This window comes from Hippocampus bargibanti, linkage group LG18 (assembly GCF_051943395.1).
Source record: "Hippocampus bargibanti isolate YZ-2025 linkage group LG18, ASM5194339v1, whole genome shotgun sequence".
Lineage (NCBI taxonomy): Eukaryota > Metazoa > Chordata > Actinopteri > Syngnathiformes > Syngnathidae > Hippocampus > Hippocampus bargibanti.
This window is the reverse complement of record NC_142751.1, coordinates 1259181-1281246: the sequence shown is the minus strand read 5'-3', so window position 1 is coordinate 1281246 and position 22066 is coordinate 1259181. Positions and strand designations below refer to the sequence as shown.

General features: G+C 40.2%; 1 protein-coding gene across 2 annotated transcripts; it reads left to right on the top strand.

The window, feature by feature from the left end:
* Nucleotides 1-430: 430 nt before the first annotated feature.
* Nucleotides 431-22066, top strand: pip5k1ba (phosphatidylinositol-4-phosphate 5-kinase, type I, beta a). 2 transcript variants are annotated; one of them, XM_089020843.1, is made up of 15 exons: nt 431-582; nt 675-738; nt 6900-7093; nt 9124-9254; nt 9985-10102; nt 10248-10400; nt 10515-10811; nt 11847-12028; nt 12673-12753; nt 12845-12893; nt 14072-14156; nt 14259-14390; nt 15707-15791; nt 16711-16807; nt 21443-22066. In XM_089020843.1, exons 3-15 carry the CDS (start codon nt 7022-7024, stop codon nt 21443-21445), a joined length of 1485 nt encoding a protein of 494 aa, XP_088876969.1. In that variant the 5' UTR covers nt 431-582; nt 675-738; nt 6900-7021; the 3' UTR covers nt 21446-22066. The 2 variants fall into 2 exon arrangements, with proteins under 2 accessions (XP_088876969.1, XP_088876968.1); XM_089020842.1 differs by having other exon boundaries at nt 16711-16829.

Sequence of the window (22066 nt, the reverse complement as noted above, 5' to 3'; positions counted from 1 at the left end):
ATAGCAAATCAAACTTCCATGATGCTTACTAAAATCCTAACCAAAATTTCATATTTTTGGACGTAAACCACAATCAGTCATTATTCTTGACTTCAGATTTGAAAACCAGTTATTCATTCATTTGTTGTGCACCCTATATGTAATATGTGGAGGGGATGAAACATTCTAATGGCTTGCCCAAATTCATAATGGCCCTCGAGAGGAAACCATAACTACAATGTGGCCCGCGGCAAAAAATGACTTTGACACCCCTGCTATAAAACCTTTTTCTGATGTCAGTTAGGAAACAAAAAAATGGTGTAGGTTGTCCTTTAATTGTGTGTTTAGATTCATCTGTGTGTGTGTGTGTGTGTCAGATTCCTCCCACATTCCAAAGGAACATGTTTGTTGGGCTCATTAAAGACTAATTGCTTGTACGAGGGAAGGTGAGTTGGATCGCGGCTCTGTCCCGGCGCGCCGAATCCAAATGGCGCTCCGCCGAAGAAGGATGGAAAAGCAAAACGAGGAGCTTGAGAGAAAGCCGTGATATCTCCGCGCTTTTTCTGACACCTCTTCCGGCCCATCAAGTGCAAAGTACAACAGGTACAGTAGGTGGTGAAAGACAAAAGAGAGAGAGAGAGAAAGAAGGAAGTCATGAGAAAGTTTCTGCTGCACTTTGTCTTGTCGCCAAAAAGGGCCTACCGCAGTTTCCTGGTCTTACCTGCAACTGACTTTCTTTGTGAAACTGTGCCTCTGGAGGTAAGCCAGCATTCAGAAGCGCTTTTAAATTCATGACAACAGCGACGAGGCGTTTTTAACTTAAAGGACAACCGACGTCTCCGGACAAGTTGTGTCCATAATTGGTAAAATGGCTTCAAATGACTTCTACTGAGCAAATTTTACAAAGATTCCACCACATATAGCTATATTTTACGTTTTAAGACTCACGCTGAATATTCCGGAAGTCTTGTTTTTTAATTGGTGACGAGTCCTCACCCTACCTCACTGAAAGAATGCCCCTGACCGAAAAAAGGACACATTGTAGCAGTCCTTCCATCACGCCAGTCCTTTCATCACTTTGCTGCTTGGAAATGTAAATTTCTCCATTGTGAGACTAGTAAATCCAATCCAATTCAAACAATATTTTGGGCTGTTAGCCACAGGAAAGATAATTTGACAGTTGTGAGGAAATAAACGACCGACATCACAATGTTATCGTCGTTGCAAAACTTGTCAAGCAAAACATTGACTAACGTCAGTGTATGAAATAACATCTGCCAGGACGCCCGGGGCGCGCAACTTTTACGCCGGGTGTACAATTTACAGCACGTCTCCGCCCGGGTGGGCGACGACTTAAAAAAAAAAAAAAGATTTTTTTTTTTCAAATCAAACATTTGCTTTATTCTTTCTTTCTTTTTTCTGTTTTATTATTATCAAACATCTGCTTTATTTCAAAATCTTTGTTCCATTTGGAAATTTCGGAATTTAAGTTCGTTTGGCAATGTGCATACTCAGCAGCCAATCAGAAGCCTGCAATGAATAACTTCATGCTTCCGGGTGCATTTGCTTATCATTTTCCAAACACCAAGTAAAATGGATATGTGGTTCGGAATCGAGCCAAAACCTCAACCCCAGAAGAAGCTAACAAAATTTAGGACGCTACAAATCACCTGGCTTGTAGCAGACGAGCAACGCAAACATTGCATTGCTCAACATGCTGAACAGTGTATGGACAAACCACAATGAGAGCAAAATCATCAGCAAGGGATATTTACCATAAAGTAAGCTAGGGAGCATTTGTGGTAGGTACATCAATTACAGTAAAGTCTCGTTATATCGGTTATATCGATAGTACTGCTTATTGCAATACTATTTCTATGAACGCCAGGAGAAAATTTACATGCCGCAGGATCGGATATATCGATAGGCCGGTTATATTCATATTTTTTCCGACTCCCGGGAATATTGATATAACGAGACTTTACTGTACTTAATTTTAAAGTGTCGTTCTGTTGGATATTCTGATTATCAAAATTACTTTGCAACAATGTTTGTGTTTTTTTTTTTTTTTTTTTTTTGCGATTAGTCGTCTCGTTGTGTTTCAAGTTGTGAAAAAATGGGACAGGGCCGGCAACCTTTCAGAGATGTCTGCCCTGGTGTCCGCTAACTTTTTGTCATGAGTTTCAGACACTGCTAAAGTACATGAAATAGTGCGTATGCATGTTTATGTATTTCTGGAATTGGAAATTTGTCCATTGTGTGACAAATAGTTTTTTTTTTTTTTTGCTTACTTAAAATTACTTAAATGGAGTCGGTGGCTGCAGGCAGTCGTTGAATAAGAATCAGAAAACCTTTATTCGTTGAGAGACATGTTGTGACTTCACATATAAGGCGCAGGGTCAAATCAAGGCTTTTTTGGTGCGCCTTATACACCGGAAAATAAATAATACATTGTATTCTTTGCTTGATTATTGGGACAGGATCGTGAGTGTTTACATGGGGCAATTTGAAATTTTGCTTCGGACTTTAGCAAGCATAGCATTTGATTTGCTATAGCGGCCCGAATAATATGATGTGGTAGGCCAGATTTGGCCTGCGGGCCTTGATTTTGGCGCCTGTGATGTAAGGGAATAGCTAACTATCTGAATAGAAAGAGCGCTAGCTAGCTCAATCAACTAGATAGCTCGATCGCTGGCTAGCTCGATTTCCAGCTAGCTTGATAGATGAGCATGGAATTTCACAAGTTTGATTTGCTCATGTCGGACGAATAAAATGATGTGACAGGCCAGATTTGGCCCCCGGGCCTTGACTTTGGCAACTGTGATGCAAGGGATTAGCCAGCTATCTGAATAGAGAGCTGGATAGCTAGATTGCAAGCTAGTAATGGGTTTATTTTGATCGTTCGTCCCTGGTTCATTGCTTCTATGGGTGTTGATGGCAGAGGATGGTTCAATCATCAAGAAGCCAAGTGTTGGACAGAAAGTTGGTTTAATCTTGAAGATAGCGAAGACATCGTGGTGTCGGCTGAGAGGAAGCATGAAGGGAGAGAGAGAGATAGACGGAATGGGAGGGCATTTATACGGCGCACAGTGTGCGACGCAATAGGATGTGACGTAATGGTGTGCGACATCATGTAAAGGAAGGTAGGATATGACGTATCAGGAAGTCCAAAACGTAAACAAAGATTAGAAAGCGATGTTTAAATATGTTCGTATAGCAAATTACCCCAACACTAGCTCCATCACTAACTATCTCGATCGCTGGCTAGCTCAATCGCAGGCTAGCTCGATCACTAGCTTGCTCGATCGCCAGATAGCTCGATTTCACGCTTGCTCAATTGCTAGCTAGCTCGATAGATGAGCATGGAATTTCACAAGTTTGATTTGCTTTCGCGGGCTGAATAAAATGATGTGACAGGCCAGATTTGGCCTCCGGGCCTTGACTTTTGTGGCTGTGATGTAAGGGATTAGCCAGCTATCTGAAGAGAAAGAGAGCTAACTAGCTCAATCGCTGGCTAACTCGATCCCTGGCTATCTCGATTGCAAGCTAGCTCGAGCGCTAGCTTGCTCAATTGCTAGCTAACTCGATTGCCCACTTGCTCCATCGCTAGCTAACTCGATTGCCTGCTTGCTCGATCGCTAGCTTGCTCGATAGATAAGCATGGAATTTCATAAATTTGATTTCGAGGGCCGAAGAAAATTATGTGACGGGCCAGATTTGGCCCCCGGGCCTTGACTGTTGGAATATGACCAAAAAAAGTGATACAATTAAAACGCGTTGTGGTTTGTGGGTTCGGGTGGGGCATCGAAAATAAAAACATCCGTTATGCTCACTCCAGGGCGTCACTATTTGGAGGAATTTTTGCTCTGAATCGTTTGAATTTGAAATCCATGTTTGGAAACAGTGAGCAACTGGAAACAAACCTTGTTAGCGCACGTGTGCAATTTTGTAACCTCCCCGGCGCATTCCTTTCACTGATCCGATTAAAGTCAGACCTGTACTGTAAACCTCCCAGCCACGTTTTTTGAGTGGGGAGGGGGGGACGTTGTTTGAAAACACCCGTTGTTATGTCACTCAATGACAACGTTTTCCAAGAAGAAACCTAAAAAGAATTGTCACAGGACATTGGGATTATTTGTGCTAATCTGCACAAACACTGTTATAACACCCCGCCATTGGCCCACCCAGGTGAAAAAAAATCTCTTGTGTGAGCCCAGTGAAAACTTTTTTTTTCTTCCTTATTTAAAGCACATCGGTGAAAGAAAAGTTCCCACCTTCATGTGTGTATGTGTGTGTTTTTTGTTTCTGTCTTTCATAACATCTTGTTTTTGTTCACTTCTCGTTCACAACTTGCGTGTTCGAGAGCTCAAATATTTGCTATCTAGCTGGCTATGTATTAGCTATGTAGTTCTGCTGGCTTTCCAGCTAGCTATCTGTTAGCAATCTGGCTGGCTGGCTAGCTATGTAGCTGGCTGGTTATCTAGCTGGCTGGTTATCTAGCTAGCTATTTATAATAATGATAATAACAATGATAATGATAATGATAATGATATTGATAATGACAATAATAATAATGATACATTTAATTTGTAGACACCTTTCGAAACTCTCAAGGTCACTTTACAGTCACAGGATAAGTTTTTCTGTGGGTGAGCAGCGGCAGCCGCACGTGCTGGCGTTGACCCAGAAGTGACTCAAATAGATAGAAAGCTAGCTAGTTAATGGGTAGTGAATAGAGCGATTATATAGCTAATAGATAACTCGATAGGTAGCTATATACTTAATAGCTAGCTAGCTGGCGATCTATTAGCTATCTATTAGCTAGCTAGCTCGCTTTCTATCTCTTCGATTCGATATGCCTTTCTTAGTCTCACAGTGGAGAAATTTACATTCCACAGCAGCAAAGTGATGAGAGGAATGAAAGTAGAAAAACAAAATACATGAGCTGCTGGAAAGGCAGCCACTCTCGGGGCGCCGTCTTGAAGTCAAACGAACAAAAAAAAACTAAATAACAAATAATATGACAGCATAGAGACAATATGACAAAACAAAGACACAGAGAGACATTCATTCTTCAGGACTTGCTGTACCCTCTTTGTGATGACATGAAGCAGTTCTAGATGAAAGAGGAGAGGATCAAAGCGTCTTTCCAACAGTGGATCAGGGACATCATGGTGGAATGTGCACGTCGACTACAAGCTAAATGTTGAAAGCAAACACGCAGCTGTAGCATCCATTGACGAAAAGAGATTGTCTCACATCTCCTGTCCCACATAAATCTGCTTCCATTCCAAGCCGCAACAGTTCCACATACGCATCGGCGCTCTGCGCTGACGCTCCTTCCTTCTTATCGCGGGTACCCCAAGCCATGCATCCATCTAGCCGCAGACTGTCCAACAGCACTGACCTTTCCGCTAAACAAAGCGGGGCTGTGAAGATGCTGCCCATTACAGGCGCAAAAAAGCACAATGGCCCCTTTGGTGTCCAGCGATGATAGTCAAATGGCTCCGACATTCCTCCCATTCAAAAACAGTACTGGCATATTCATGCTGCCGAAAAGGTGCAACCGCTCAGCACAGTCTCCTCCTTGATGAATGTCGTGGTCAAAAATGCTGAAAAACAATCTGTATGCATTCCACACGATGCACAACAACACAAAGTGACAAAAGAAAACACAAAACAAGACAAAAACAACCAAAAAAAAGCAAGGGTCATGAGAGCACTTGCTGAGGCTGCCTACTCAGGCGCCATCTTGGACTCTTTGGGTTACTTGCGGGTTGAGTGAACGCTGGCGCGTGTTGCTGCCGCGGCTCACCCGCAGAAAAAAATATCCTATGACTGTAAAGTGACGTTGAGAGTTTTGAAAGGCGCTTATAAATGTATTATTATTATTATAAATAATAAACGAGTTCATCCGCCGCCACCATTTCCTTTTTATCCTTTAAGCTTCAAACATAATTGTGGCAACAATATTTGGTCCAAATTTGGATGACAATGTTTTCAGATGATTATCATTTGAATACATTTTTCTTGTTTTCTGATTGGGTGAATTCTTTAAAAGGGTGAAAAAAAACATTAATTACTACAAAATACATGTGACTTTATGCACCGTATTTTCCGCACTATAAGCCGCACCTAAAAGCTTTCTTTCATACCCGTCAACCTTGGCTAATATGTACAGTGTGTAACACTGTAGTCGCTACGGCACTGGTGTCAAAGTCGAGGCCCAGGGGCCAGATCTGGCCTTCCTCATCATTTTATTCAGCCCGTGAAAACAAATCAAGCATGTCAACTTTCACATACCTGTCAACCTTGGCTAATAGTTGCCCTTATAAGTGATTACATTTCCCGTATAAAAATATTGTAGTACGCCGTGCATTATTTGAAATGATTATAAAAATATACATGGATTTTTTTTCTAAATCTGACCATGCGCCTTATGGATGGGAACATTTTTAGGGAAATATGTCATAGGTTGAAGGTGCGCCTTATAATCCGGAAAATACAGTAATATTTTTCTTAGGGCTATGTTGTGTCCACATTTGCGCCATTTTTTTCTGTAGAGATAAAAGGAAATTGTTGAAGCTGTAAATTGTAACCAAGTCAAATCTTCTGAAGCCTCAATGTCTCCTTCATTCGGCCATTTTATCCAAATCTGTGTTTGTCGTTCTCACGAGGATGCATGAATATATTACCTCTATTCTCAAACATGGTGATTGGGTAAGCATTTTTTTGGCCAATCCTTCTTAACTGGGATCAAGGGTTTTCATGATGGATTTGTCTGCTGAAACACACTCAAACACCGAAGCAGCGTCACAAAGCTGGAGGCTGAACTAAGAGCTCCGGCGCAAATTTATAAGCCATATACGGTACTTTTCAGAGACTATTTGACATCACGTAACTCTCTGGTTTCTCTACAGGAGGGCTTGAGGTGGGAAATGCAGTGCCGGTAATTTGTATTCGAGGTGCGATTGATGGTAAAAGGGGAAACGGCTGCGCCTCTTCCTTCCTTCTGCCTTGTCAAGTTGCGTCTATGTGAAAGATGTCAGCCAGCAGCAGCATTGTTTCGGGGAGAGGAAGCCATGCATCCAAGGTGTCCAAAGATCACAAAAAGGTGAGTGAGTGAGTGAGTGAGTGAGTGAGTGAGTGAGTGAGTGAGTGCATCACGTTGACATTTATTCTGCAGGGTTTTGCGGGGAGTACGTATAGGAAGTTCATTTTTCATCTCATCAAGCTCAATTTGGGAACAAATGAATAGCGGATGTTGTGAGGCGTGGTGAATGCTGTGATGCAAATAAATTAAACCAAGTTTTTTTTTTGTTTAATTCCCAGAAAAAACACACGCACACAAAAAACACAAAAAAAGATTCAATGCCATACAGTGAGACCTCAACTTACAAACTTTTTGTCTTACAAACGTCAAATTTATGAAAATTAAACCTTATAATAAGCACTATTTTCATAATACACACCCACCACGGCTGGCGGAGTGATCTTCGGCGGAAGCACACGACAGAACAGCACCAGAGCTTAAGTTACCAACAGTCCTTATGGAAGGTGACTCTCCTTCCATAAGCCATCAACGCCCATCAAAAAGGTCAATAAAACTTTATTTTACAGCACAGTTTATTTCTTTAATTACAGTCCTCATGTAATGCGCCTCTCTTTCCAAACAGCAATTCCCTTTGACCTTCGACCTCTAATGCCATTCCATCAAGCCATAAATGACCATCACAAATGTAAATAAAGTGACTTTATGATACAATTCAGTGTATTTCTTTCATTACAATACAATAGCACATTTATTATACATAGAATAAGGTATATTGTGTGTAGTTTTTTAGGCTTATTTAGTTGAAAAGTATATTTTATGGAAACCCGGGAACGGATTATTCCCATTTTAATCGTTTCCTATGGGAATTCTTTTTTTTTGAGATACACACTTTTCGCCTTACACACTCTGTCTGGGAACCAATTAAGTTCGTAAGTTGAGGTCTCACTGTATTTTGTTCGGTAAGAAAAATTGGAAATGCTCCTTTTTATTTTTGTTGTATTTTTTTTTTTTTTGAATTTTGTTAGATTATTTTTTTTTAATTTATATATATTTTTGTTGTATTTTGTTTTTGTTTGGATTTGTTGGATTTTTTTTTGTTTTTGTTTTTTTTGTTTTGTTGTTTGTTTTGTTCTTCTTCTTTTCCTTTGGGCTTTTCCCTTCAAGGGGTCCCGACAGCAAATCAGTGTGCTCCATCTTTCAAGGTTTGATCCGCATGTTTGTTTTGGCCAAGCTTTTACGTCTGATGCCCTTCCTGACACAACCCTCTTTGTTATTTTTATTTTGTTTTATTTTTGTTGTATTTATTTTTGTTGGATTTTATTTTTGTTGGATTTATTTATGTTGTATTTATATTTATTTTTAGTTGATTATTTTTCTTTGATTTATTTTTGTTGGATTTATTTTTGTTGAATTGTATTTGTGAGAAAAACAACAGAAATACAAACTCAACCAAATTGGAGTTTTAATATCACTTGATGTCGCGAATTGATATTAATAATTGTAAATTGTAATAGGCTAAAAATAATTTGGACATTCTAATGCGGGAATGCTAACTTTAGTGTGAGATCCAAAACAATACAAATACTTGTGAATGTTTTTTTTTTTTTTTTCTTTCAAATGACAAAATACAGTCATTTAAATGTAAACTAAAATATATCATCCAAGCATGAATGGTTTATTGGATTGGATCTGCCTTTATTAGTTTTGCAGTGGAAAAATTTACATTTCACAGCAGCAAAGTTATGAAAGGAATGAAAGAAGGAAAAAAAATACATGAGCTGCTGGAAAGGCAGCCACTGTCTTGAAGTCAAAAGAACAAAAAAAACTAAATAACATGACAACACAAAGCACTTGCTATACCTTCTTTGTTCCACAAAGCAGTTCCACATGAAAGTGGAGAGGATCAAAGCGTCTCTTCACCAGTGGATCAGGGACATCATGGTGGAATGTGCACGTCGACTACAAGCTAAATGTTGAAAGCAAACACGCAGCTGTAGCATCCATTGACTAAGAAATTGTCTCACATCTCCTGTCCCACATATGACTTTATGATTTTGATGGATTATGATGATGATTATTATTTATTTTAGCCTACAGCAGATACACTGAAAGGAGCCATCCAGCTGGCCATCGGTTACGCTGTGGGCAACCTGAGCTCCAAACCCGACAGAGATGTTCTCATGCAAGATTTCTCCGTGGTGGAGAGCGTTTTCTTGCCAAGGTACTTTTTATTTCAACTACTGCACTCAAACAAGGTATAATTCATCATAATGTGTATATATATATATAATGTAATTTATTTGTTGATTATGTATTGTTTACATTTATTTATTTATCTGTTTGGTTATTAGTATTTATTTATTTATTCATTCATTTGATTTATTTGTGTATTTATGTATTTATTTGAAAATTTATTCGATTTTTTTTTTATTGATTTGATTGTTTATATGTATTTGTTGAGGTATGTATTTGTTTTTTTAATTTGATTATTTATGTATTTGGGTTTTTATTAGTTTATTTATTTAAAATCTTTCATTTATCTATTTTTGTTTGTTTATTTGTTTGATAATTTATTTAGGTATTAGCATTTGTTTATTCATTTCATGTATTCATTTGATTTACTTGTGTATTTATGTATAGATTTGAATTTTTATTTGATTGTTTTATTTATTTTGATTATATATTTGTTTATATATTTATTTGTTTTTTTATTTATTTGATTATTCATGTATTTGAGTTTTTATTAGGTTTATTAAAAAGCTTGATTGATTGATTGGATTTGCCTTTGTTAGTCTCACAGTGGAGAAATTGACATTTCACAGCAGCAAAGTGATGAAAGGAATGAAAGTAAAAAAACAAAATACATGAGCTGCTGGAAAGGCAGCCACCGTCTTGAAGTCAAAAGAACAAAATAAACTAAATAACTGATTGATTGATTGATTTTTATGCAGCGTGGGCAGCAACTTGACTCCGGCACATCATTTTCCCGACTTCCGTCTGAAAACATATGCCCCCTTGGCATTCCGCTACTTTCGGGAACTCTTTGGCATCAAAGCAGATGACTACCTCGTAAGTGACCACATTCATTTTGCTCCATTTTCCCTTTGTTGTTGTTGTTGTTGCAAAATGAAAACATTGAGTCGGCCCAAAGCCTGCTTATCGTTATTCACTAAGTGTTGAGCTCAGTCTCCATTGTGATTGTTTTGCATTTCAGTACTCCATCTGCAACGAGCCTCTCATCGAGCTGTCCAACCCCGGCGCCAGCAGTTCTTGGTTCTACCTTACCAGTGATGATGAGTTCATCATCAAAACTGTGCAACTGAAAGAGGCAGAGTTTCTGCAAAAACTACTTCCTGGTTACTACATGGTCAATCCCATTCCATGACTGTCATTTGATGTTTCTATCCTTCCTCAGATCTGCGACGGATGGAGACTTTTTTTCTTCAGTCCTAATTGAAAATGTTTGTTTGTACATGTGCAGAACCTGAACCAAAACCCCAGGACGTTGCTACCCAAGTTCTACGGGCTTTACTGCATCCGGTGCGGCGGCGTGACTCTCCGCGTGGTGGTGATGAACAACGTGCTGCCCCGCGCCATGAAGATGAACTACAAATACGACTTGAAGGGCTCCTCGTATAAACGCCGGGCTTCACGCAAGGAGCGCACAAAGTCTTTGCCGACGTTCAAAGACTTGGATTTCCAGGAGATGCACAGAGGCTTGTGCTTTGATGCCGAGACCCACGGCGCCCTGATGAGGACTCTGCAGAGAGACTGCCGGGTACGTGTAATGCGATACGATTTATTTTTTCTTTTTTCTTTTTAACCAAAAATAATTGCCAGTCAATTTGCCATTTTTTGGTATAATGTATATTGAACATTAAATAATAATTATTATTGTATATAATATGTTGTATGTATTGTATATAATATTATAAATTATCCCATAATACTAAGAATCATTGTCATCAAATGGTGAGTATAGTTTTTGCTTTTTTTGAATGTTGCTGTGTCAATGACCGTTTTGTGTTTGGGAGCCTTTTACTGAGCGAGTTGCTTGTTCTGTAGCCACAAAGGGACATAAGTCTTCTTGTGCCGGTCCCAAGCCCAGATAAATGCAGAGGGCTGTGTCAGGAAGGGCATCCGACGTAAAAGCTTGGCTAAAACAAACGTGGATCAAACGTCTAAAGATGGAGGACACTGATTTGCTGTGGTGACCCCTCGAAGGGAAAAGCCCAAAGGAAAAGAATTACTATTATTATTAGTAGTAGTAGTAGTATTGTCATTATCATTATTATTATTATTATTATTCTAAGTTTGGATAGAGCTCAAGTACTGCTGTGTCAGATGAGCAGCCTGGACTGCGCAGTGAAAAGTGTCTTATCCGACCTCAACGTACGTATGAGGTAACGTAAGGCTTCTGGACTCAAAGAAGTCTTTGTTTTCTAGCTTGTGACATGAATTAGGAGGTGCCCCGACGGATGGAGGCTTGTTGTCCAAATGGTTGCATCATAAGTTTCATTCATGTGGACCTGTTCTTGGAGCAGAACAGTTTAAGGATTAGCTTCAAGGTCTGCTAGTCATGCATTTTATTCTGACTAAGAATTGGATTAAAACAAAAAAATACAATGATGTCATCTCATCAGCAGATTGATCCCATGATTTTCTTATTGGAATCTATTCTGGGTGACTTTGGACGAGATTCAGGGTACACACTGAGCTGCTTGCCCGTCAAATGCCTGACACTTGACGCAATTTTATCTTCACTGAGAGACAAATGGATGTGAAAAAAAAAACTATTCAATGTTCTTTTTAGGTTCTGGAGAGCTTCAAGATCATGGACTACAGCCTCCTGCTCGGAATCCATGTTTTAGACCACAAAGTGTCAAGAACTGAGAGCAGACGCGACAGCAGGAGGCAGAAAGTTCTCTACTCCACCGCCCTGGAATCCATCCGGGGGACCGTGAAGGACCCAGAACCCGTCGCAGATGACGACACGTGAGGCAAACTAGTCACATTCCGTTTTTAAATCGAGGTCATGAAAAGTTGATTCATTCAATTAATTAGTTATTGATTAATGATTAACTCATTCACTGCCATTTTTTAAAATTTCAAGTTTATTCAGGAATTGAACGCATTTTTTCATTTTTTTAACTTTATTTTTTTCATTTTTATTTTTTTACTTTATTTTTTAAATGTTACTTCCGGATTGAGTGAACGCTGGCGCGTGTGGCTGCCGCTGCTCACCCGCAGAAAAAAATATCCTGTGACTGGAAAGTGTCCTTGAGAGTTTTGAAAGGCGCTTATAAATCAAATGTATTATTATTATTATTATTATTACATCATTGAATATATATATGTAGTCCTAAAAGTCAATATTCTGTGTGTAACTGGCGGGTATCTTGTCATTGGTTGCTACGACAACAAATTATAAATTATATTTTTGTTGTCGTGGCAACCAATGACAAGATACCCGCCAGTTACACTGTGAGTCCTGCAATTTGAGTGAAAATGAGGAAAAAAAAAAAACCTGGCACTGGAGTCAACCAACACCTTTTTGCACATTGTCTGGCAGTGAATGAGTTAATATGACATGATTCATTTTCTCTCGTATTTTATTTTTACAACTGTTTTCATTTCAGGTTGGGGGGAATTCCAGCCAAGCACAAAGATGATAACCTGCTCATCTTTTTGGGAATTATTGACATCCTTCAGTCCTACAGGTTCACAGTCGCTTTCTTGAACACGCTGTCAAAATGGCGTCGGGTGTGTATTCTATGATGTCATACACGTACGTTTACATTTCATTTTCAGGTTCATTAAGAAGGTGGAACATTCGTGGAAATCACTTTTGCATGACGGGGTAGGTGCCCTTTCGTATTTTATATTTTGTTTGTGTGGAGGAGTTGCGGAATGTTGGGGGGGGGGAGGGGTATTAATCGCCAAACAGTAGTGATGGGAATTCCGGCTTCTTTCAGAGAGCCGGTTCTTTTGGCTCGTCTCATTAAAAAGATCCTCCTCTTTTGGCTCCCAAATGGCTCCTCTTTTTTTTTTTTTTTTGTCGCTTAAATTAACTCCCAAAAATCATGTAAAATTATGTGAAAAACTAATTACTCATGTAAAAGAAATACACTATATCAAATATTTTGATTTGTATGGCTTTATTTATATGTGCACAGAGAACATCCACTAACTTTCACTTTCCCTGTGGTTACTCTGGTCTGATGATCAGAATCAGAATCATCTTTATTGCCAAGTATGGAGAACACACAAGGAATTTGTTTCCGGTCGTCAAAAAAACTGCTAAGTGGCACTATACAGTTCCATTTTGGCTACTGTTGAAAGAGTTCAAAGAGTTAATGGCTTGAGGGAATAAGCTGTTTAAATGTCTGCTGGATTTGGTGCGCTGTCACAGCTGTCACTAATTTGCTTTTCATATTAATAATGCTATAATACCAACTAGTAAAATTGATAATAATTGAATAATAACAGCATAATGTGGTTACACTGATCTCCGGTGACCTGCTCAAATGGCTCCAAAACAGTGCGTGCGTCCTGCAGTACCTCCACAGCTCCTCTGCTCAGTTCTCAGAAATGTGTCTTTCATTGAACTCAAAACAATCCAGCAGACATGTCCTCACTTTGAAATTTTCAATAAAGTGGCATGTAACTGACACTTAGGATGTCATGATTCGGGATGTCCAGCAATCAGTTGTTAGACAAACATCTATGGCTTTTTTGACCCGTTGTTGGACTGCAGCACGTTATTTGTCATACATGATTCTGGTATGATTCTTTGAGACTGCTGCGGGTCTGTAATTCTCCCCTCCCTCCTCTACCACGGATCTTGACCAATCACGTGTGGCTTTAACCGAAGACTGGGGGCGGGGAATAGAGGGGAAAAAAGTCGGCTCCCATTTCCAGCTCCTTGTTAGGAGCCGGTGCTCTTCGTTCACTTCAGAGATCCGGCTCTAAGAGCTCGTTTGCGAACGGACGACACATCACTACTAAACAGGCTGACCTGCTTTATTTGCTTTTCAGGACACTGTGTCAGTTCACAGGCCCAATTTCTATGCGGACCGATTTCTGGGCTTCATGGGCTCGGTTGTATTCAGGCGCATCCATCGTAAGTTGTTTCCCACCCGTGTTCCATGTGCAGTCTGGAGAAAGACAGATTTGCTTTTATGAAACAAAATGGCGCTGTTTTTCTGTTGTTGTTTTTTCGCAGCTTTGAGAAAAGCATCTTCCAAGAGGAAGAAGAATTCCTTCAATGCAGTGAAGTCAGCCTCCCAGGAGTTACTTTCTACCCAGAAGAAGAATGGCCAGAAGAAGAAAGCGCAGAGCATGGACAACCTGGATGGTAACGATAAAAATTATTGTAAAAAACATCGATGTCATTTCCGTCATTCGAACTGGAAAAACAGTGGAATGTGAAAATGGCCGCTCTTTACAATAATAATAATAATACATTTTATTTCTAAGCGCCTTTCAAAACTCTCAAGGTCACTTTACAGTCACAGGTTAAGGTTAAGTTTTTTCTGTGGGTGAGCAGCGGCAGCCACACGCACCATCGTTTACTCAACACGGAATAACTCAAATAGATGGAAAGCTAGCTAGCTTGCCAACTAATAGATAGCTAGTTAGAGCACCGAAGACAAAGTCCAGGGTAATACACAGTACAAATGAATTGACAAAAAAACTGACAGTGTCCCGTTTTCGTACCCGCTGCCCTGAAGAAGGAAGCGGGGAGGACTGCCCTCGCCCCCAGCTGTCAATCCAAATGTGACAATATTGAGCAAGTAGGATGTTTGTACTAAGTTCATCCTGTCTACTTGATATCTAATTTTAAACAGATTTGGAAGTAGTCGCCGAAACATGTCAGCTATTTGAAACACCTACACTGTCTGTAAGTAAAGAATCTGCTTAAAATTAAGTAGGATGTTTATTTGCCGGAGCAGCACGGCACAAAACGACGATACAAAATAACTGTTTCGTAACAAATGCTATGACCATTTTCTCCAGCATGACAGCACAGCAATCGGGTGGGATCGCCGCGAACGCCGCGTCGGGCTCACGGTCGGCGCCGCCGCCTCTTTGAGACAAGTGACCTCTTCTAGCTTCTCTGTTAGCAGGGAGAGCCATTTTTGGACAGCTGCTTTTTTGGACAGCTCGCATGCGTGGGAAGCCGTGCGTATATTGGTCAGCAGAAAGCGTGTGCGCCGACACAATCATAAAGATCGATAATATGAAATATAAAATGATTAAAATGACACTAAAAATCATAAGATTTATAAATGAACTGTCAACATTTTGGTATATAATAGTATTCAATAGAAAACGTTGCTTAAAAACAACAGATTGACATCGTATACTATCCTGTCGTATAGGAGATGCCAGCTTGTTGTCGTTTGTTATGATCACGTGATCCTCGCGTCCTTCGATTTACAGCCGTTTGACTTAGGACGGTTTTGTCGGAACGGAACCCAGTCGTAACTCGGATGTTACCTGTATATCTATATATCTTAAAATACGTAACTGAAGATTTGAGAGGGAAAAAATGAAATAAAAACACAGCTGTGTGGTGCAAAATACAAAAAGATGAGAAACACAATTAACTCATTCGGTCTCTTGCTTATCGCCGCCACGTTTGAGTGACATGTTGGCTTCTCCCGTCAGTTTGCAGTTCATCCGAGAAACCGGACCTTCTACCGAAATCCGTTGTTACTTTCAAGTCTACTGAAGAAGAACTCCTTGATGGCAGGTACGTCCCCGCTTCGTTTTTGTAGACTATAAAAGACCAAATGGACATAGTTCTTCTTTGTTTTACAATAATAATAATACATTTCATTTCTAAGCGCCTTTTAAAACTCTCAAGGTCACTTGACAGTCACAGGAAAAGTTTTTCTGTGGGTGAGCAATGACAGCCACATGCACCAGCGTTCACTCAACCCGGAATAACTAGCTAGCTAATGGATAACTAAGAGATAGCTAGTTAGCTAGAGGATAGCAAATAGATAGCTAGCTAGGTAGACAGCTAGCTAGTTAGATAGCAAATAGATAGAAATCGATAGCTATCTAGGTAACCAGCTACATAGCTAGCTAGATAGCAAATAGATAGCCGATAGATAGCTAGGTAGCCAGTTAGCTAGCTAGATAGCGAATAGCTAGCTAGCTAGGTAGCCAGCTAGCTACTAATCTCGCCATCAACACGGATCAACACGAAGTTTTCTGACCAAACAAAGTACCGCAAAATGCATTGTGTGTCCTTTCTCGGTCAGGGGCGTTTCTTCCGTGACATCAGGACTCGTCACCAACTCAAAAACAAGACTTCCTGAATATTCATCGCAAGTCTTAAAACGTAAAGTATAGCAATATGCAGTGTAATCTTTGTAAAAAACACTCAGTAGAAGTCATTTGAAGCTATTTTACAAAGGATGGACACAACTTGTCCAGGGGCGGCGGTTGTCCTTTAAACATACTTATATATATCTTAAACATATAGAGAAAATAGATAGCTAGCTAGGTAGCCAGCTAGATAACTAGTTAGCAAATAGATAGCTGGCAAGGTAGCTGGCTAGATAGCTAATAGATATCCAACTAGGTTATGTAGAATAAAAAACGTTGCAAACATAGTAGACATACTTGATACCTGCTTTAATGTGTATTTCTCGATGCTGCAGTGAGCAAAGATGCGGCTCCAGTTCAACACTTGCGCTGGATGATCCCCTGCCATCCCACAGCGGATTGCTGTCAGACTCGGAACTGGATGTCTACTTGGTATGAACCACCTGCCAACACGGTAACTGCATGCGTGACACTCCAGTGATTTCACGTTATTATTTCACTGGACAACACGCCAGATATCGACCGCCAATGATCTTATTGATAATTCCAGTCACAGCATGGCATTACAGTGAACTAAACTTATCACCCGAAAGTAAATATGAACAAAAAGGCTAATAATAATAATAATAATAATTTATTATTATTCTTTCTTCTTTTCCTTTGGGCTTTTCCCTTCAGGGGTCGCCACAGCGAATCAGTGTCCTCCATCTAACCCGGTTTTGTGCATCCTCTTCTCTCACACCAGCTACCTTCATGTCCTCTTTGACAAAATCCATAAACCTCCTCTTCGGTCTTCCTCTCGGTCTCCTGCCTGACAGTTCACGGCTCAGCATCCTTCTCCCGATATAGTCACTCTCTCTCCTCTGGACATGTCCAAACCATCTCAGTCTGACTTTCTCCCCAAAGCCTCTAATATGAGTTGTCCCTCTAATGTACTCATTCCTGATCCTATCTAACCTGGTCAGTCCCAAAGAAAACCTCCTCTTCATCTCTTCTACAAGCAGCTCTGTGTTCTGTCTTTTCTTCAGTGGCACTGTCTCCAGTCCAAACATCATGGCTGGTCTCACCACTGTTTTATACACTTTTCCTTTCACCCTTTTCCTTTCATCCTAGCTGAAACCCTTCTATCACACATCACACCTGACATTTTTCTCCAGCCTGCCTGGACACGCTTCTTCACCTCTTTCCACACTCTCCATTGCTCTGGACAGTTGACCCCAAGTACTTAAAATATTCCACCTTCTTTATTTATTATTTACACCTTCTTTATTATTATTATTATTATTATAGGCGGCCCAGTAGTTGAGTGGTTAGCACGCCGGCTTCACAGTGCAGAGGTCGCCGGTTCGCGTCCCGCTGTGGCCTCCCTGTGTGGAGTTTGCATGTTCTCCCTGGGTCTGCGTGGGTTTTCTCCGGGTCCTCCGGTTTCTTCCCACATTTAAAAAATATGCATGGTAGGCTGATTGAACACTCCAAATTGTTCCTAGGTATGAGTGTGAGTGTCTTTTTGTGCCCTACGATTGGCTGGCAACCAATTCAGGGTGTCCCCCACCTCGTGCCCGAAGACAGCTGAGGTAGGCTTCAGCACCCCCGTGACCCTGATGAGGAATAAGCGGTACGGATGATAGATGGATAATAATAACAACAATAATAATAATAATAATAATAATAATAATAAATATTATTTACAATCATAATCCATTTCATTTCTAAGCGCCTTTCAAAACTCTCAAGGTCACTTTACAGTCCTGGATCAGTTTTTCTGTGGGTGAGCAGCGGCAGCCACATGCGCCAGCGTTCACTCAACCCGGAATGACTCAAATAAATAAAAAGCTAGCTATCTAGCCATTAGGTAGCTAATACATAGCCAGCGAGCCAACCAATAGATAACCAGCTAACTAGCCAGCTAGCTATTAGATAGCAAAAGGTGCTTATAGCTATCTATTCGCTAGCTATTAGCTATCTATTTGCTATCTACTAGCTATCTATTAGCAAGCTAATAACTAGCTATTTGCTAACTATTAGCTATCTATTCACTAGCTATTAGCTATATAGTCGCAAGCTAGGTAGCTTTGAGTTACTTCTGGTTTAAGTGAAAGCTGCCGCATGTTAAAGTGACCTTGAGAGTTTTGAAAGGCGCTTAGAAATGAAATGTATTATTATTAATAGACAGCCGGCCAGCTAGCTAGCCAGCTAATAGATGGCCAATAGATAGCCTAGCTCGCTGACTGGCTATCTGTTGGCTAACACGAAAAGATATGAACAATATTCCCCTTGTAGCAAGAGTACCCAAGTCAAGGCCTGGGGGCCAAATCTGTGTCCCCACATCATTTTATTTGGCCCGCCAAAGCAAATCAAATGAGTGAAATTCCAGGATGCTTGCTAAAGTCCCAACCAAAATTTCAAATTGTCGTATGTCAACCACAATAGCAGTCACGATTCTTGACTTCAGATTTGAAAACGAGTGATTCATTCATTTGTTTTACGTTCTCTATGTAATATGTGGAGGGGATGAAACATTCTAATGGTTTCCCCAAATTCGTAAGGGCCCCCGAGAGGAAACCATTAATACAATGTGGCCCCCGGCGGCCATAAACTGACTTTGACACCCCTGCCCTAAACACTTCGAGATCTACTTGGGACCACTCTGCGATCGACTCATTGGGAAAAACTCAGCTAAAGGATCTCCAAGAAAATTGTAATCCCTAACTTTGACTCAGTGAATCAGAAAACCTTTATTCGTCCCACAATGGGGACATTTGCAACCAAGTCTGATGTGGTTTTTGGGAACGTCCCTGTTTTCCCTGCGTGTTTTCCATCCTCTTAAATCTCGGCGGATTAACTCCGCTAAACCTGAAACGTCTACCCTGCCTATTTTGAGCGTATGTCAGCTCAACTACCAAGTTGCCCGAATTGAGGTTTTTTTCCTGCCCTCCTCCTCTTACGTAACCACTAAATCCTCATTCAAGCTTATATGAAGCTATCTGTCAGGACGCTTTAACTACCGGTATATAACATGGAAAGCCTGGAGACGTTGGGAGTAATCCGCTCTCAAATACTGAAAATGGTGACATTCAAAGGAAATTAATTAACTTCATTTAGAAACGCTATTTATTGAGAGTAGATGCAAATGTAGGTGAACCATTAGTCAAACACAGTCTTCTTGATTTGAATACCACGGCCCCGACATCCCATGTTCCAAGCACCAACATCCAAACCAAACCTGTCACCCCCCGCACCCCATCCCCCTTTCAATTTGCTGCCGTGTACTGCAAATGTCCCCATTGTGGGACGAATAAAGGTTTTCTCATTCTGATTCTGAGATTAGGCCCCCGGGCCGTGACTTTAACACCTGTGGTTTCGAGCAACAGTACCTTTGCAACCATTTTACACTTGACATGGATGCATTTCTTCTAAAAGGTTCGGGACTGAGTTTGCTTCTCTTTCAAGTCACATCTGAGCCGCCCCCCAAAAAAGTGCAAAAAAAATCTGAACAAAGGTTGTCAGACTCACTGAATAACATCAGAAGGGCACAGACAAAAGCGGCAGGCATTAAATTGCTTGCATGCTTTGATTTTTTTTTTGCCATCCCCAGCCCGTACCTCCCTTATCCCTCCACCTCCACATGATGCCCATAAAACACATGGCAATGTAAGAGACGTGCAGATGACTGCAAGCGTTAGATGGAGGAAAGGGGACATTTTTGGGGGGGTTCAGATGAGCTTACCAAAGCTCTTGGGTGAACTTGCCCTTTTTTGTCATCTTCACCTGTGTCTAGTTTGGCTTGCATTCGTGTTTGAATTCTTTTCCAAATCTCTTTTGCAAGCAGAAATTAATCTTTATTTTTGCCAGTGGGAAAAACACAAAACGGGCATTTTTTTGTGTCGATTGCCAGTGTCTGAAACTCGTGACAAAAAGTTAGCGGACACCAGGGCAGATAGCCCTGAAAAGTTGCCTGCCCAGCCATAAACTTGCCTGCCGCATTTTTCACAACTTAAAACACAATAAGACGATTAATCAAAGAAAAAACATTGTTGTAAAGTATTAAGGATTTTTTTTAATTACGGATGTACTTACCACAAATATTGCCTTGCTTCATTGATGGTAAAGATCCCTTGCTGATGATTTTGCTCCAATTGTCGTTTGTCCATACACTGTTCGTCATGTTGCACAATGCAATGTTTGCGTTGCGTCGTCTGCTACAACCCACTTGAACACCTCCTTCCACAATGCTTTTAATAATGATACATCAATTTCTAAGCGCCTTTTAAAACTCTCAAGGACACTTTACATTCACGGGATAATGTACGTTTACGTTTTGTAGCGTCAGAAATTTTGTTAGCTTCTTTTGAATCTTTCAAATGCAAATGCACGACCTTATAACATTCTGGAAGGTCCGGAACACGAAGCAGGCTTATGATATGCTGCCGTGCCGAGTATGCAAATTGCCAAACGGACCGAAATTCCGAAATTTCGAAACCAAACAAAGAGTTCGAAATCTGAATAATTTATTCCGATTTCACAATATTCGTTCAAACGTTTGCTTTATTAAACAAAGCAAACGTTTGATTTGAAGAAAATATTTCTTTTTTGATTTTTTTTGTTTTTCTTGAAGAAGCCACCCGGGCGCAGAAGTTTTGTAAGTTGTACGCCTGACGTAAAAGTTGCACGCCCCGGACAGATGTTATTTTAGACACTGCTATTGCACAAAATACTGTTGCAATTTTAGATGCATCTTGTGTATTTCCACGTTATTATTCGATGGGAGATTTTTGACAAATCAAAACTTGCTAACTCATTCTCTGCCATTCCCCAATTTTTTGGGGAATTGAAAAGCATGATGTGGAGTGCCATTCCCCAATTTGTGAACACATTTTTGCACGTAGTGTCATAGTCAATGAGTTAAAATCTGAAACTGCAGTGGAGGAAAGATGGAATAATTTTGAACCCAATCAAAATCAGAATCATCTTTATTGCCAAGTATGTAGAACACACAAGGATTGCTTTTGAGAACTGAAAAGGAATGTTGTTTTTGTCAAGAAAATGATCGGTGGTCTTATTTTGTAGTGAGGAGACATAGCTGGCGGATGCTCTCCAGGAAGCCGTCTTGAGAAGACGCCACTGACCTTGCCCACTGTTAATACTGGAAGACCTCACATGGCACGTGTGATGTGAAATGCTGGTATCGGCGTGATCAACACTGTGTATTTCCTGGAGACGTGGCATTCTGGAGGACTTTCGCCACAGCTTTGTTCCTCTGCAATACATCATGTGATGCTGCTCATTTTACAATTACTTTTATTTAAAGCCTCAATGTTTAAATTCTCTCAGCGGCTGGATCCCTGGGCATATATTTTCTCAATATATAATCACCTCTCTCATATCTTAATTTATTTTGCAAATGTTTCAATCCTATTTGCTTACCATTAGATTGTATCCAAACAGAACAGTTTGAGGCAATATTCAAAGCTCTTGATTTTCATTTCAGCTGTTTTTTGCATGTGCCTTCAAATATGTTCAAATTAGAAGTGATTTGTCAGTGTCTGTCTTTGTTGTAGGAATGCTGCTGCTGGCTTTCTTTCTGTGAAATGATGTAAAATGTAAAAAAATGTACAGATTTAGATTTAAAGCGATATTTAATGTGTTGACCTTTTGGATCAGTCCAACAAATAAAAAAATACTAGTTTTGGA

What these genes read in the sequence shown, in the direction of transcription:
- pip5k1ba (XM_089020842.1), top strand. Translation starts at nt 7,022, where the DNA reads ATGTCAGCCAGCAGCAGCATTGTTTCGGGGAGAGGAAGCCATGCATCC. An exon ending in TGTCCAAAGATCACAAAAAG is followed by an intron (nt 7,094 to 9,123) that starts GTGAGTGAGTGA and finishes TATTTATTTTAG; the next exon opens with CCTACAGCAGATACACTGAA. An exon ending in CCCGTCGCAGATGACGACAC is followed by an intron (nt 12,029 to 12,672) that starts GTGAGGCAAACT and finishes TTTTCATTTCAG; the next exon opens with GTTGGGGGGAATTCCAGCCA.